At 39.6% G+C, this 17,755-nt stretch overlaps 1 protein-coding gene across 2 annotated transcripts in view; it reads left to right on the top strand.

Annotated features, from left to right (window-relative positions):
* The first annotated feature begins 2,231 nt into the window (after nt 1–2,231).
* Slc45a2 (solute carrier family 45 member 2) overlaps nt 2,232–17,755 on the top strand; it is a 32,875-nt gene continuing 17,351 nt past the window's right edge. For both annotated transcript variants that reach the window (XM_048368337.1, XM_048368338.1), the window contains exons 1-2: nt 2,232–2,613; nt 5,516–5,692. In XM_048368337.1, the coding sequence (XP_048224294.1) occupies nt 2,232–2,613; nt 5,516–5,692 (559 nt within the window). The remainder of the gene's footprint in view (nt 2,614–5,515; nt 5,693–17,755) is intronic.

Raw genomic sequence — 17,755 nt, 5'->3', positions numbered from 1 at the left:
GCTCTCTGGTACTGTGCTTCTCCCGATTCTGTGCCCCCACCTTCCCACAGACATGGGTGTGAATACACCATATATAAGGCTATGGTGAAACATGCTGCCATGAATTTAGGTTTACAAATATCAGTTAGAGTTGCTCCTTCCCATTCTTTTGATTATATTCCCCGAAGCACAATCCATTAGCATGTTTTGAGGTTACAGTTGAAACTTGAAAATAATACATTCTCTGTCACCAAGTAGTCCTAGTTACCAATTTTGAAGCCCACTGATGTACAACTTAGTGAGGATAGCTTCTTTGCATAATTTTCCCTTTACACGTCACGTGAGGAATTTGCCCTGTAGATTGGTGGAATTTCCTTGCCATGAAAATCCCTATATGATATCTGTTTTCTTCAGGGCTCTCTAGATCTTTACTTTTTAGAAGTGCAGTACTTAAGCCCCAAATATGTGTCCTTTGTTTTTATAATACTGAGTTGAATTCATTGGCTCTATGCTTACAGCACCCTGGGAGAGTCCTTTCCTGACCTTGTCTAAGATACAGCTTTCTTACTACAGGTTGAGGGTGTTCCCTCCTCCTGTTTTACTTTGCTCCACCCTGTCTATTCTTATTAATATCATATTGAATCCTCAACCTCAACACACAAAAGAATTGGAGCTTTTGAAGGACTTTGGACATTGTATTCATTGCTAAATCTCTAGAACGGTGGCCAGACCCACCACTTAATACTTTTAAACAAGTGAATCTGAGTTCTACTAGTTCCAGCTTACAACTCTGGATCCACCCCCTCTTGTCTACTGACTTGGTTGTTTTCCATCAGGCCCCTGGATTACTGCCTAGTTCCCCTACCAGTCTTCTGGTATCATTGCTTTGCCTGCCTGTCTTCCCTCCCTCCCTCCCTCCCTCCCTCCCTCCCTCCCTCCCTCCCTCCCTCCCTCCCTTCCAATTCTCACTTCAAGTTATGCCCTTGAGCCATTTTAAGGTTTTTCTATAAGACCTTGTTTCTCTTGTCAAAACTTGTCATATATGAATCTGTTGAAGCCTTTAAAATAGAGGAAACTCAATAGAGAATTATACTGGTAAAAGGAGCTGAGATAGTGAGGCAGTCTGGGGGAGACTCAGAAGCAAAAGTTACTCCTATGGCTATAGGAACAAGGGGAGTGTTACTGGGACCCTGAAGCCAAGGTTGCCTACTGGATGATGAACTCATAGAGGAAACAGCTACTACCATAGGTACTTCAGGCTGAAGAAACCTGTTCACCACTCCCCTCTTACTCCCTTCTCACTGATGCCTCCTATGAGTTAATTCTACCTGGAAATCAGAGAGCAAGGGAACCTGGGAACTGTAGTCTCATAAGATGAAACGCACAGGAGAGAATAGACCTGAACAAATTAGACAGTTGATGGGCACTAGAAAATGTAATGTATTTATTCATTCAACAATTCCTTTAGTAAAGACCTACAAGGAGCCATATATTATGCTAGGGATACCATAATAAAAAAATAGACCAACCTGATCTTTCCTCTTAAGGAAGTCAAAGGCTAATTAGCAAAGGATACCAAACAAATAGAACTGTCTTAATTATAAAATTCTTTTAAATGCAATGAGGGAAAATGGGAAACTGAGGTGTTATGTGACAGCAAATTATTTAGAAAGGATGAGACCTCCCATTTTAAATATAGTTATTTGGCTTCAGAGCTGTAAGGGTAGAAAACCTGTCAGGAAAAGAAAATAGCTATATTAGTACAAAAAAAAGTTTATAAGAGAATATGTATTTATATGTTCATTGAGTCCAATTGCAAAAAGACATCTTTTTAAATTTCAAAGATATGTGTAGGATCATGGATAATACAGAGGGGAACAGGAAGAAGAGAGAGAGACACACACACACAGAATATGCGTGTGTGTGTCAGAGAGAGAGAGAGAGGAGAGAGAGAGAGAAAGAGAGAGAGAGAGAGAGAGAGAGAGAGAGAGAGAGAGAGAGAGAGAGAGAGAGAACCCTTTACAACAGTCCTAAGGAGCCAGAGGCTCACAACAGCTAATCTCTGTCATGCGTTTCAATACCAACACCCCCTTTCCCTCTCATCATAACTTGTGATCTTAGAGGCATGAAAGAATTCCAGCCCCTCCCCCAGACTGACCATCTCTGCTGGTGGCTCAGCCAGGCTCCATGTCAAATCTAGTTTGGAGCCCCAACTGGGAGGATCAAGCGGGAAGGCACTTCACTCTGCGGCTATGGGTGGCAGTGGGCAGACTGGCACTCACACTTATCAATCCTTCGCTGACAGCTGCCCGTTTGGCTCTGTGGAGCCATCCAAAAGACCCACGGGGAGACTCATCATGCATAGCATGGCCATGTTCGGCCGGGAGTTTTGTTACGCAGTGGAGGCGGCATATGTGACCCCAGTCCTGCTCAGCGTGGGCCTTCCCAAGAGCCTGTACAGCATGGTGTGGCTTCTCAGCCCCGTGCTGGGGTTCCTGCTGCAGCCCGTGGTGGGGTCAGCCAGCGACCACTGCCAGTCCAGGTGGGGCCGCCGGAGACCTTACATCCTCACGCTAGCCATCATGATGCTTTTGGGCATGGCCCTGTACCTCAATGGAGATGCTGTTGTGTCAGGTGAGCCTACTTCACAAATCTTACTGTGCAGCTCCCAGAGGAGAATGGCAAGTTCTGCAATAGTCACTAGAAACCGGCTAGAACTTCAGGTCTCTAGCTTGCAGTGGATTTCCAGCTTTGAATGGCCTCCAACAGGTGTTTGGGGAGCTTTTAGTTCTGGAAATATCATTGAGCATTGTCTTTTGTTCTTGCGAAACTTTTATAATAGTTTTGAATGTTGATCTATATAACAAATTAAAGCTTTCCTTTTGTATCAATTGAGCTATTTAATTTCTGAGCCATTATGCCCGACAGCATGTTCTGGTGTTCTGTTGAATTGACCAACTACTAAATGGCTCCATCACTGATTTCAGTTAATTACCTCTTATATTCGATACGGTTTAATTCTGTTCCTGGCTTTATTGTAGAGCCATTTAAGGAGTGCAGGGTGTCAGCCTATGAGTTAAAGGGGACATTTTTTGCATTGCAAATTCTGAATGATGATAAACTTAATGGTAAAACACTTTCTAGCCATTAATCAGCTGCCAATTAGTAATTGTGGTGGTACATTGAAAAAAATATCGTTGACATTTAAAAAGGCATAATTTGTAGTCCACTAACTCTTGAGTCAGCAGAATGGATAATTATGAAGCAGAATAATGAGGAACCATTTGTATATAGTCCAGAGATAAATGCATAACTATGATGTTTCTGAAAGAGTTAATAAAAAGCTGGTGAGCATATTTCTTTCTGATTGGAGTTTAGAAAAGAAGGGTCGGCTTGTTTTACAATGATTTTTATACTGGAACTTTATGTGTGTGCATGTATTATGTACTATTCTTGGATTAAAACTAAACTGAGAAAGTAACAAAAAACCAACCTTCATGAATGGCAGCATATCTGCAGAATAAATATTATTTAGCTATTAAAGACTGTAAGGATTCTAGATACTCACACACAGTGAGATCAAAAGAGGATACTCTTAATAGAGAAACTCAAAGGCGCAATGCCTATGTAGCTGTTTATATTTATATAAAATTATATATAATATATAATAGATATCAAAATGAATGGAAAGATATGGAAATGAGAGATCTCTTTTTTAAATCTTTAAATTTGTATTTGCTGATGATTCTATTTTACTTTATGTATGACGTATTCACATGTAGCAGAGTGGGGGGAGGGTACAGAACTCAAGGGGAAAATGGTGAAAAAGTGCAGCAGTGGAGTTCACTAACACTGATGAAAATGAACGGTACAACTCGGGTGGAAACAGAAGTGGGGGACTGGGCAAGAGTGAGAGAACAGAAGGCACCGTCTGAGTGGAAATGTACTCATTACTGGACTCATGTAATTGTAATCTCTCTGTATATCAGGGCTATCATAACAATAAACTCAATTAAATTTTAAAAAAGGAAGACAGGAAAAAAGAAAAAAAACATGCAAAGTATCCCATCCTTAACTGCAATGTAAAGACATGGGGGAATTGGTTGAGGATGAGTGTAAGCCCTGTGTGATCACATTTGCCAAGGTATTCAAAATTGTAGCCCTCTTACCTGTAGCATCAGCATCATTAGGGGCTGTTAGACACGCAAATGCTCGAGCTCCTCTGGCCTAATAAATCAGTCTTAGAAAGTGGGACTATTGATGTGTTTTAACAAGGTGGTTAAGTGTGCTAGAGTTTGGGAAGCCCTGGATGTGAGGCAAGCACTGCTGTACAACTGGATCTGTGCATATAGAAGTGCATCATGTCTGACAATAAGTACCAGCATTTATTAAGTACCAGCAGGAGCAATATTATCAAATTTGCAGTTAAAAAACATTCAGTAAATAGCTTTATACGTCCCTTTATGTAGAACAGTTTAGAGAAGCCTGGAATTATAGAGAATAGCTAGTGAAAAACCTCTATTGTTTTGTACAGTTGCAGATAATAGATTGTCTGGTGGAAGTTATGTTAATATGAATGGAGAGAACAGATTGAGAAATTTTCCTGTTTTCTACCTTAAAAAAATAACATGTGCTAGGCTTTTTTCCCCCTAAATACAGTGACACAAAGAAGGAAATAAAGTGAAAAATGAGCCTTTAAAAAAAAGAAGTGCAGTTCAAGCCCCATGACCAACAAATAATAATAATAAAGTAAAATTATATAAAAAAGAAGTGCATAAAGGGATGTCTCTGAGAATAATCATCACTGGGGCTGGGACTTGAAGTATTTTCTTCAGCTTTTGCTGTGTTGTTGGAATTGTTTACAAGAATTACACGTACATCTTTATTTAAAAGCTATTATTCACATCCCAGACATTTTACTTAGAAGTATATAGTCCAGTGATGTGTGTGTGTGTGTGTGTGTGTGTGTGTGTGTGTGTGTGTAGTAACAAGGCAACCATCACCAGATTTAACTCTGGAATATTTTTTTTTTTTTTTTTTTTGGCCAGTCCTGGGCCTTGGACTCAGGGCCTGAGCACTGTCCCTGGCTTCTTCCCGCTCAAGGCTAGCACTCTGCCACTTGAGCCACAGCGCCGCTTCTGGCCATTTTCTGTATATGTGGTGCTGGGGAATCGAACCTAGGGCCTCGTGTATCCGAGGCAGGCACTCTTGCCGCTAGGCTATATCCCCAGCCCTCTGGAATATTTTTTTTTATTCCAAGTCTATTGCCAATTGGGATTCATTCCCAATTTCTTTCTATGCACTAACCAACCTTCTGTAACCACTAATCTACTTTCTTTCTATAGTGTCATTCTCAGACATACAGTAGAATAATTTTTAAAACTTGAAAAAACAAATAAGCCATTTTTATGTGAGAAAAACAAAGCAAAATGAAAGAAGTGGGAGATGATATAATGACAGAAAATTAAGATGAAATGAAAAAAAATATGTGTCATTCTAGAAAGAATTCAGGAGACCAATATTTTTTCTCTTTCAGCTTTGATTGCTAACCCAAGGAAGAAGCTGGTGTGGGCCATAAGCATCACCATGATAGGTGTGGTTCTCTTTGATTTTGCTGCTGACTTCATTGATGGGCCAATCAAGGCCTACTTATTTGATGTATGCTCCCATAAGGACAAGGAAAAGGGCCTCCACTACCATGCTCTCTTCACAGGTAGGGAATGTTTCAAAGCCTTTCCAGCTCTCCAGATAGGGAGGTGCTTCAGGGAAGCCAACCAGTGTCGGGCAGCCAGGCTGCAGCCGGGCTTTGAATGAATGGATTAGTTGATGGGATGCTCCCATCACGAGGTCTGTGAGGGTTGTGTGTCTCAGTGTCTTTCTCTGAACAAAGTCAGCTTGTGACTGGGGCTCCAGAGTTTTTGGAAAGGAAGTTGACACAAGAACTTTCTTAGAACTTTTTGTGGAGTCATGAAAGTTAAAATGGAAAGAAGCCTTTGCACTTCTGTTGGAAAGCAGTGGTCGTTGTAGAAGTCAGTAAGGCATTCGCAGCCTTATTGGGAGCTTGCTATAGATCCAGGTTCCTGGGCTCCTCCTCTAGTTATACTGATTCAGTGGGTCTGAAATGGGGGTCTAGCAACTTGCATTTTATTTGTTTATTAAATATTATAACATATTATTGGGTCACAGGTGATTTCATGGCAGATGCCCTATGAACTGTAGCAGGTGGTAACAAATTGTACAAAAAATGTACCCCTGTACTGTAACCCCTCTGGACATCACTTTGACAATAAATAATTATTCAGAGAAAATTAAAATAGCAGAGACCAAACAAAGTTTAAAAAATTATCAAAATATAATAGTTATATAAAGAAGTCAACTCACTAATTTGAAAAGTCCACAGGAAGATAACAGAGGCTCTCTTGGTTTGTTGAGCCTGTTCTTAGCCTTGGCTGCTATTTGCTAGAACAATAACACTTAGCACACCACTTAGTATTGTGTTGGACATAGGGAGGAAGGGGATAAAGAACAGGATTCTGGCCTAGGAGGATTTTTATTTTAGAAGGGAAATTCTATGAATCCACTTTATCTGTCTTCCAAATGAAGCCAGTGTACTTACTGTCTTTTGTGATGCATACTATCTCTTCCACAGTCAGTAGGATTACTCTCTAGGTTCAAGAACAGTGCTTTTACATTGAAGCTACTGGGTCCAGCTTTGTCATTTGGTCAAACATTTGAATGGTGACTACATGGAGGAATTTCCTACACAGCAAGCACTTACTCTTCACCTTAGGAAGGAGGAGAAGCATCAATGTAGACCTGCTTGTCACCTGCTCTCTTCTCCTTGAGTTGAGGAAGATAGCAGGATTCTGGCCCTTTAAAACATGGAAAGAGGTTGAGATAATTTTCCTGTCTCGTTTGCTTCTGCTACTCACAACTATATGCTCTTACCTGGGCTTGCATTCATATAGAATTTCCTATTTGTGTCTCCACTCACCTGTGTCTTCTGTGTGTGCTTCAGTCCGTTAAGCATTCCATGCTTGTGCCTGCTTTGGTCTTGGTATGAGCTCTCCTCCTGCCTGGGATGTTTTTTCCTCTGGTAATCCCATGGGTTAATCCTCCATTCCACTCAGGTTCTCAGCAGTGAAGTCTTCCTAGGCTACCATAGCTACAATAGGTGACAGTGTATGACCACTCTTGTTTGACTTTTCTTCCTAGTGTCTACCAGTTTCAAACCAACTGTCTACCTATCTATCCATCTATCACCTGCCATTTATCCATCCATCTATCTGCATCTATCCATCATTCATTTGCATCTGTCCATCACCCATTGATCAGTATGTTTACCATTTATCATTCATGTATTTTTGTTGTTTATCTCCTCCAGGTTAGTAGACTCATCACTTGGTTTCATCTGATTTATTGTAATTTACTAATGTTGATTGCAGTAGAGACATCTGTAGTATGGCCCTCACTTCCCAGATTACAATATTATTAAGCTTGTCCAAAGAAGCTCTGTTTGGTTGCTTCTGACATTACCAGCTTGTATATTTTAGAAACTCTTGCAAGGCTTACACAGGACAGGGCTTCTGTGAGCTTAGGACAATATATCCACTTGGATATTGACATCAGCCTGGTGTGTCAGCAAGCACATGGGATTTTGATATTACTTTAGTTCACACTCACGTACCTCTTGTTTAACTGGTTTTCTAATCTAATTTTCCACACTCACTGAACCAATTGACAGCTTCTGGATTCATATTCTTAAAAGTTAACTAGGGCACTCATTTGGTTATTGGCCAAGATCCCTTTTTTCCTTCTAGATAAAAAAAGGAAAAGAAAAAAAATTTTTTTAGACAGAGTCCAAAGCTTCCACAATCTATTTCCATTATATTCTATTTTTCAAGAATAAGATGATCCCACTCATTCTTGATCCTACTTAAGAGATCCTACTTGATTCTCTTTCTTCCCCAGGTTCTGATCTGCCCACTCAGAGAACTTCCTCCCCTTTTCTTCCTGTGGGGACCAAAGTTACTCTGAGACTTTCACCTGTTTCCTAGGGAGAAGGTCCCCTCACTCTCTTTTTCTAAATTGCTAAAATTAATTACAACAAAGTCATGGGAGACTTTTATCTAACTTGGTCTTGGATTTGATCCACAAAATCATCAAAGCACAAAAGTTAATTGAATAAATGGACATAAAGGTGTCTGAGAGGCAGATGACTCTAGCAGGAAGAGACAGGCTGTGGTTTACCACACTTGTATCCTGAATTTGGAGTCCCTAGGGTCTGTGTAGTCACTCTTGGCTGTTGTGTTTAAGGACTGCTGTCACAGAAGATGGAAATTTCAAGATCACGTTGGTGGTAGAGATGGTTTCTGGTGACACATCCTGACATGTAGTTAGCTACCTTCTGGCAGAGCTCTTGTTACCAGATTTAGATCACTGTGTTGGGGTTCCAAAGGTTATTGCTCTCGGCAGAGAAAGAATTCAATGACAGACACAGGAGGCTTAAGCAGGAGTATGTTTTAAAATGCCCCAAACAAAGTGAAAGTAGATCCTTAGATAAGAGAGTGGCCAGACTCCAGGAGGAGTTCTGCACTGAGGTCCTAAGACCTTAAGTTCTTATTGGGTTCTAAAGGCATGGTCAGTGCTGGAAAATTGAGTTATATGTCATTAGCTTCCAGAGACCAAGATATGTGTCATTATTTTGGGCATAGAGCTCTTAGCCTTGGTGAGACTGAACATTTTCATTTCCTGGAGGCTTTGGAGACTCCTGCCATACCTCACATGCCATTGCATTCGTATCATCAGGCCAGGATGTGATTATTTTTAAAATCCATATCCAAGCTATCGTTCTCAACCATCAGATTTCCTAATTCCTTTGCTGCTAACTCCTGTATTGTCTCTCTGTGGCTTTTCCTCTGTGCATGTACACACACCCCTCCTCCACGTCTCTCCTCGTGAAAACATCAGTCCTATTAGATTAGGGTTCTACCTTTGTGGACTCATTAAACCATAATTACTATCCTTTATATATCTTATCTACAAACACTATAATGTTGGGGTTTAGGTATAAATACGTGAGTGTTGGGGGAAAGTAAAATTCAATCCAAGAAAGGCCTCTCTAAATTTGACACCCATTGCTGTTGAGCCAATTTTCTAAGGTTATGGAAAGATTGTACTTGGAGGGAATATACTAATTTCCTTTTCTCCTTCTTCACATACTAGAAATATTCTCTAATTTTCAAATAATCAGAAAAGCATGAAATATTTCTGGATGTTTATAAGATCAGCTAAAGACTTTGAATCTTAGACCATAGTACCCCCTTTTCTTTTATGACCTTAGTGTTTTGTTTTGTTCATTTTCCCCTTGATCCACAAATGAAAGAAAACATGTAATAGTTGACTATTTTATTTTGTTTATCATGACGATCTCTAGTTCCATCTATTTTCCAGCAAAAGACATAATACTTCCCAATGACTAAGGAAAATTCCGTTGTGTACATGTACCACTTTTTTTTTAATTCTTTTTTTTTTTTTTGCCAGTCCTGGGGCTTGAACTCAGGGCCTGAGCACTGTCCCGGCTTCTTTTTGTTCAAGGCTAGCACTTTGCCATGTAAGCCATAGTGCCACTTCTGGCCTTTTCTATATATGTGGTGCTGAGGAATCCAACCCAGGGCTTCATGTATATGAGGTGAGCACTTTACCACTAGGCCATATTCCCAGCCCCTATTCTTTTCTTTTTAAAATAAATTTTATTGTAAAGGTGATATGCAGAGGGATTACAGTTACATAAGTCAAGTAATGAGTACATTTCCTTTTGAACAGTGTCAACCCCTCCCTCATACTCTTCCAGTTTTTCCCCTCCTGACTTCCCTCTCCCTCTACAAGTTATATAGTTAATTTCCCATATTATGATATTCGAATCTAGTGGGTTTCACTGATGAATTGGTTCATTCTTTGTCCCACCATTTCTGTGCTTCCCCTTCCTCTCCCCAAACTAGGTAAAGGTATATATATGACAAAGGGTACAGAAATCAAAAACAGCAACAGAAGGGAATAAACCAAAGAAAAAAAGGAAGAAGAAAATAAAAAGGAGTGCAAACAGCACAATAAAGAAAACCTTTTTGCTTCCATTTCTTAGAGTTCATCTTGATAAACATCATTTTATATGATCATATACACATAGCTATCGAATCCTTGTGATCCTCTTCTAAGAGTATCCTTCATTGTTTTCACAGTGTGAATGTTTAGACTTTAATTAATCACTTTTTTCTTTTTCCATTCATCTATTGATAGATATCTAGACTGACTCCACAATTTGGCTATTGTCAATAACCTATTATAACGTTGTGATAAACATGGATATGCAGTTATCTCTCTAGAAATCTAACGTTGGTCCTTTTGAATGTATCCTCAGAAATTTGGCCTTTGTCATAGTCTACTTCCTATTTCAGCTTATATTTCTAATCACCCTCATAGTACCATCAAGTACTTCAGAAAAGGTACTTCCAGAGAAACTATATGTGTGTACAAATGAGAGGGTAAGAAATGTATGAATGAGAAATAAGCAACATTATGTGTGTATTAATTATCTCCTTGGGGGAGGAGTATAGCCACAGGAAAATCCAGGCTGGTTTCCCTACAACCCTCCTTGGTCTCCTGAGCCTTCCATCATCCTGTGGTATGAGCCAAAGCTATTCATAATTAGGAAGGGTTGCAAATAAGAAAAGCCTATATCACAGTGAACACATAAGGTTTCTTTTTCTTCAGTTAATAGGAAGTCAGTAGACATCTGCTGGCTTTTGCCCAGCAGTTAGATGTCAGAGCCGGCAATTTAATATTGCTTGGCTTTCTTCATCAACATGTAGGCTCTTCAGCTACATCATAGTTGCCAGGTTTCAAGACAGGAGGGAAGGGAAAGGGCAAGAAAGAAGGAAAAAGAAAGAACTTTCTCTATCTCTTTAAGTGAACAAAGCAATAGTTTTCCATGCTCCCCCTGCCTCCAACTTCTTGTTTCTCATGGGGGAAGAATTGGGTTGTATAAGCACCCCATGTTCTACAGAGATTGGAATATGAGTCTTTGGGGAGGGGAAAAGAAGTTTTCCTGAACCAAATTTGCTACATTTAGCAAAGAGAAAGAAGTTATTATTACTGAACAGACAAAATTCTGAAGGTATCGTAGAAAATACAAACACAATTATTTGCCAAATAAAAGCAAGTAGAGATCAAGACTATTACAGAATATGGCAACCAGAGCTTTCACAACCCATACATTAGTAATAATTAAAGTATATTTTAAAGTTATACTGCTCTGTACACTTTAATCTGACGTGCACATTCATCTACATCTCTTTGGTTTTGCAATCTACCTCACATCCCTTTTCTATTGTAATCTACCATATCTATTTTTCTGCCTTTCCTATAAGATCAGAAAACTCTGTGCTGACAGTTCCCTTGCAATTTCCCTTGCTTTCTAAGTCATTATCTTGCTGATAAGAAAGATTTAGAAATGTTTACTATGAAAAAGGAGACTTCATTTCATGGCCTTGCTTATAGTCATATAATTTTACATCAAATTAAATAAACCACGTGGCAGGTTGCTCCAGTCAGGCAAATATGCTCATTAAGATGCTTTGCTTTGTCTTATCAGCACCACTGAACTCTAGACCTCAGCCAACTATCATTCATGTGTGCCTCTGGTCACAGAGGGACCACTGAGGGCCCATAGTACCTCTCAACAAGTTCATTGCTCTTCCAGAAAAACAACTTCAAACATGTGTGCCTCTGGTCATAGAGGGACCCCTGAGGGCCCATAGTACCTCTCAACAAGTCATTGCTCTTCCAGAAAAACAACTTCAAACATCTTCTTGCAGGGCAATACTGGAGTTTCACCTTGTTTAAGGCTTGGAGTTTAAAGTCCCTGACAAAGTTATAATGACAGATAGTCTACATTATTCATAAACATCTACCATATAACTCAATGCATCATGCTGTGTTTTGTATATATAAACTGGCATATATATCTATCTGCAGATTCATCTCCTCTTTAACATCTACTCCCAGAAATGAGCTCAACAAATGGAAAGCAGTGAAGATCACCCATGCTGTTTTAAGATGTTTAATGTCAGTCTTATTTTTCTTGTTTTCTCCCTCTCCCCTGTCTATTTTTTCTCAAAATGATAATAGCTGCATTCTGGATGAGTTAAAGATATACAACCTCATTGAGGCATACTTGTTGTGAATGGAAGACTATGTTAAAATGTGTAGTGAAAAACTAACAGGTAGTTGTGCTATGGTACCACTCTGTTTACTTTCTGCACACTTACCCAAAATTTTGAGTTTACATGAACTTGGCAAACTGATGACTGGAGTATTCCATTTGAAGCAAATCTTTTTCTGACAAAGATGTATTCAGTGTCAGGGCCCATTTTGATTTTCATCAGCAGCAAGCTAGCATTCATCCAAGGAATCCAATCATCCCAGTAAATTGAAATTCTTTATATTTGTTACAGAGACATAGTTCTAGTCCAATATTTCTAAATGCTTTGCAAGTAAGTGTCAAACTATTCATTGCTAAAATATTTCTCACCATTTGTGAACAAAAGTTATTTAGAAAAGATGTGGCTGGCTCCAGGGAGATATTTCATTCTCCTAGTTCCTGTTCAAAATTAACGGATACCGCTCCATTCCTGGTAGCCAGGGTGGGTTTGGTGAATCTGTCCATGTTCTCTCACAACATTGTCCTTTGATAAGGCCTTGAAACCAACCAGTGAGCCCAAATCCATGCTCATTGGTAGGAAATTCCTCCTTTGTGCCAAAATCTTCTAACTGAGCACATTCCTGCCAAATTGGCCCCAAACCTTGCTGTTTTGAGCAAGTGAACTTGGTTGGAGCCTTAGAGGAGGTATGATGGGAAATCCTGGCTCCACCCATTTACTGCAGACAAAGCAACCTTAGTATTTTTGAACTGTTTCCTTACAGGCTTGTGACTCTCTACACAATGGTGATTATTGATAACCTGGGAAAAGAACACAAGCTCAGAGCAAGGAGACATCCACATAATTAAATATCAAATGTTTCTATTTACTTGAATCCTCTACTGCCTTCAGGCCTAAAAAAGTCATATTTGTAATGAATGACTCAAAGAGAAACTTGTCCCCTGTATGTCTTGGAAAAAATGGGATACTTGTTAGACTCAATCTTTTTCAAATTGTCTATTTTTTTAATACTTCAAAGTATACCTAAAAATACAAACATGTAAAAAATGTTCTGATTGGCAAAAAAAGAGTAAAGACTGAGAAAACGAGTCTTACACAAAAAAGCAGAGACATGAACCTTTTGACCTAAAATGGTAGACAGGAGCTACCTTTCATGTGTGAGGCTGTTTTATCTTCTCATTCATGAATAATTTTTGATGAGTAGTTTTGTTTCATCAACTGGGTTCCCTTTGAAGTTTCTGCCTGTGGAAAACTTTCACATCTCTTCATGCAGCTCCAAAAGGATGTAGCTGGGGTGGGGGTGGGGAGAATCCCAAGGGCACCGGAATTTCAGCTTTTGAGTGATGAGAGCGACTTGGGATAGCATTGTTAATGCTTCCTAACTAACATCTCCTTTCCAGTTAAATGCGGACAACCCAACTCCCAAAGAACCTCAAAGGCAGCAGAGAAAAGAACATTTTTTCCCTTTTGTTTTAGTTTTAAAATTGACGTATAGTATTTGCACTAAGTGACATCACTTGGTATGGCTGTATATTCAATACATGTGGTGACCAAATCAAGGTAATTAACAATTCATGGTGATTAAACCATTTTCACCTTTTCAACTTTTATTTCTGTATGTTGAGAATCTTCTAACTGTTCTCTACTTATTATAAAATACATAGTAAATTGTTATCAAATACTATTATCATTCTGTACTATAAAATTTTAGAACTATTTCCTCTTATCTGACTATAGTTTGACTCTTACTATCTAACCCTCCTCTCACCCCCTTACCCCACCTAGCCTCTAGTGACCACTGATGAAGCAGGGATGCTGAATCTAACTGACACCATCTTGACCATGTGGTGTGTGATAGATATTGGGTTTAACTGGCACCAACTTGTCTTCATGGTGGAAGCAGGGAAGTTTTATCTCCTAGGTGATAGGTGTGCCTGAATTCCTAGAGGCAGAGGCGAGGACTTGAACAATGTATTAATGGACCTGCCCATCTTGGGTCCTCAACTCCCAAGCACTCTGTGACCCTGTCCCCTGACCTGACCATATTTAGGCCCAGACCCTATTTAGCTGGCCAGCTCAGGCATGGGTACACATGCCATTTGTCTCCTGTCTGCTCATCCCCTATCTGCTGGCTCTACTCCAGTCAAGTTGGCATTCCACTTTAGCGCTCCATTGGAGCAGATCTGGTTTGTTGGTATTGTTTTTCTGCTCTTTCTTTCCTTTCCTGCTCTCATGGCTCAGTTTTCTAACAGTGTTAAGTGTATTTGCAGGGTTTCAGGTCTTTGTGAGAAGAGTCTGCTTGTGGTCACTGGTCTGATAAAGACTTCACATTCTACTTCTCATAATATGTCTTCTCTGATTCTTCGCTGTGGAGGCCCACTATTCTTCCATAAATGAGTGAGAGCATACAATATTTATCTTTTTTATTTCACTTAACACAATGTTTCACTTATTTCACTTAATGTAAGGTCTGTCAGAGAGACTTTCCCTTATTCTTTTCTCTGCTTGAAAGCTCTATCTCTGTATGCCAATCAGCTGGATTTGATTCCTTGCTTTCTTATAATCTCTAATCACAAAAGTCCTCCTCACAAGTACACTCATCATTGCTTATAGTTGTTTATAGTCATTTGCTTATTGTTTACCTCTTTCCAACAAATCTGTAAACTCCCCAGTTGCTGTGAAATTGTTTTTCCTATTCATTATTCTGTACCTAGTGCTATAAGGGTGCTTGTAAATATTGTTAGAACGAATATTCTATTATAACATCCTTATTTTACAAATGACCAAGCTATTTTACTACTAGGTAAAGTGACCAACCCCATGTCACACAGCTTGCTAGTGGTAGTTGATGGGTAAATCCCAACCAACCAACCTACCTACATGCCAACTAACCAGCTAACCAAAGATGTAACTTCAGTTTTAATCTGGATTCCTCTACAAGTTGAGCCCAAGAAAAAATTTGCACGCAATTTACTTGGGAAGTGATTGCAGAGAGGAAGAAGAAAATGATGAAGTGGAATGGGCTAATCACTTGTGAAGTTATGAAGTTGATTTCTATTCCCCTTGGTCACCCTGCCTCTTACCACAGCCCTTGAGGAGCCTTATAAAAGTAGGACTCAGTTCTCCCTCTAGCGGATAAAGGAGAGCAGATAAGTCCATCGACTGCATTAAGGACAATCTTAAGTATAGAATTCCCCCAATGTGAGGTCCAGATGCACCCGGGCTTAGTACTAGTCACCATAGCAGCTATCAGAGCAAGAGAGAGGAGACCTGAGATCGCAAGGGTGTGAATGGCTTTCCTCTTCAGATGGTTCTTATTTTGTTTTGTTTTAACTCCAGCATATGTAGTCCATGCTCCTTAGTCACCACTAGGAGGAGTGAAAGCATTTTTCAAAGTACTTTATTAACCTAACTGGTACAATGAGCTATTGCAACCCAGAGCTTACGAACATTAGTTCAGTGACGTTAAAAGAATTAACTTCAAGTGCCACAAAAGGCCCCAGATCCAGGCCAATTAATGACCTAACATTACATCCATTTCTAATCCTTAAATAAGAAGAGAAACAAAAGTCAGATTTTATGTATCATGTCATGAAATGGGAAGTTTCAAGAACTTTATCTGAACTGGATTAGCAATAGTCATTAACACCCTCAATTTGAGTAATCTGCTTGTGGAATAAAAAGATGGGATAATTATGGTGATTGCTTTTGTAGGAACCATTACTACATTAGGCACATTAACACAAATTAGAAACTTTCAGCAGGAACCAGGGCATATGCTATCTCTGGCAAAGACAATTTGCATGCTCTCTGCATTTATTTAAGAAAGAATGATATGATTTTTTCTGAGTTATTTTAAAGGTAATATACAGAGGGTATCTATGTAATTCCTAAGTTACCTAAGTCAGGTATTGAGTACATTTCTTTTGAGCAGGATCACCCTTTTCCTTCATTTTCTCCCAGGTTGTTTCCCTCTTGATTCCCTTCCTCTCCAAGTTGTATAGTTCATTTCCAACATAGTATCTAGTGAGTATCACTGCTGAATTAGTTCATTCTTTGTCCCACTGTTTCTGTGCTTCCCCTTTCCTTCCCAAATTAAGTAAACTTACATACAAGATAAAAGGTACAGAAATCACATATGGTGAGAGAGGGAGAGGGAGAGGGAGAGGGAGAGGGAGAGGGAGAGGGAGAGGGAGAGGGAGAGGGAGAGGGAAAGGGAGAGGGAGGGGGAGAGAGAGAGAATCTCAAAAAGTAACATGAAGAAAAGCCCTCTGGTTTCTACTTCTTAGAGTTCATTTCAATAAGAATCATTTTATATGGTCATTTTCTATTGAGCCCGTGTCATACTTTCCTAAGAATATCCTCTTTTGGTCTCACTGTGGGAATGTTTAGAGTCCTGTTTAGTTTATCATGTCCAAGTATAATTTAGAATGATACAATTTTGATGTCACTCTTCTGCAAATTTTCTAGTGAATAGCATGGACAATGATAGGACTATGTGGGGAGAATTTTTTAAATGTCTAAATCGGATGTGACTCCTCAGCTCTAAACTTAATCCATGCTTTTAGCTTGAAGCTCTGGCCACATGATAACCACCTAGGGGAGAATTTGCTACCTGTTTTCTCCCCTCTGAACCTTGGTAGGCATCTCAAGGGACAGAACCACCTAGAGCTCTTAGGATCCATTAATATGGGCGCACCTATCCTAGATGCTCTGGTTCTTGTGGGCAGTCTTGTTTTAAAATTATATCTTCTACGGAGTCTGTAGTCAATGTTTTTGGAGCTATAGGGCTTTAGAAACTCAGAAACAAGGAATTTATTCCTGTGTCTCTTCTCTGCAGTCACATCCTTGAGAAAGGGAGAGAGGAAGGGACGAAGGAAAGAAAGAAGGAAGGAAAGAAGGAAGGAAGGATGTGAAGGAAGAGCCCAAAGGGAGAAGGAAATACTAGGATTCAAGGTAGGAGGAGGAAACAGAGGGGAAAAAATAAAGGTATTATCTTGCCAACTTTTAAGAGAAAAGTTGCTTCGTAAATCCAAAATGCTAGGTTCGCTTCAGTGAAACACAGCATGTGTTTCATTGGGATTGGTTTTCTTTGTACTCTTAGTCTCCAAGAGGGTAGGAGTCTGCCCTGTTCATTGCTGTATACCAAGCATCTAGCACAGTTTCTGGCTGGAGTAGATGTTTCACCAATTTCTAATATCATTAGATGTCAACATCCACATATTATCTGATATTTAGGTTAATTTTCCAGGTTTTAATAGGTAATCACCAGACCTAATCTGACACAGAGTGCTATTGTTTTCTACTAGTAGAAAAGAACAAAATCATTCACATTAACCCAAAAGAGAGATGGGGGCTCTTTAGACTGTCCTCCTTTAGAAGTAAAAGAATTGACTGCTGCCTCCTCCTTTCCTGGCAGTACTGGGATTTGAACTCAGGTTCTTTCACTTGTCAGGTAGGTGTCCAACCACTTGAGCCATGTCCCTAGCAAATACTAACAATTGCTGCTTCTGGATAGCAGAGTGATATGTATTTTCTCTTTTGTGGTTTTGTTTTGT

The sequence above is a fragment of the Perognathus longimembris genome, chromosome 19 (assembly GCF_023159225.1).
Source record: "Perognathus longimembris pacificus isolate PPM17 chromosome 19, ASM2315922v1, whole genome shotgun sequence".
NCBI lineage: Eukaryota > Metazoa > Chordata > Mammalia > Rodentia > Heteromyidae > Perognathus > Perognathus longimembris.
This window is presented reverse-complemented; position numbering and strand designations above follow the sequence as displayed.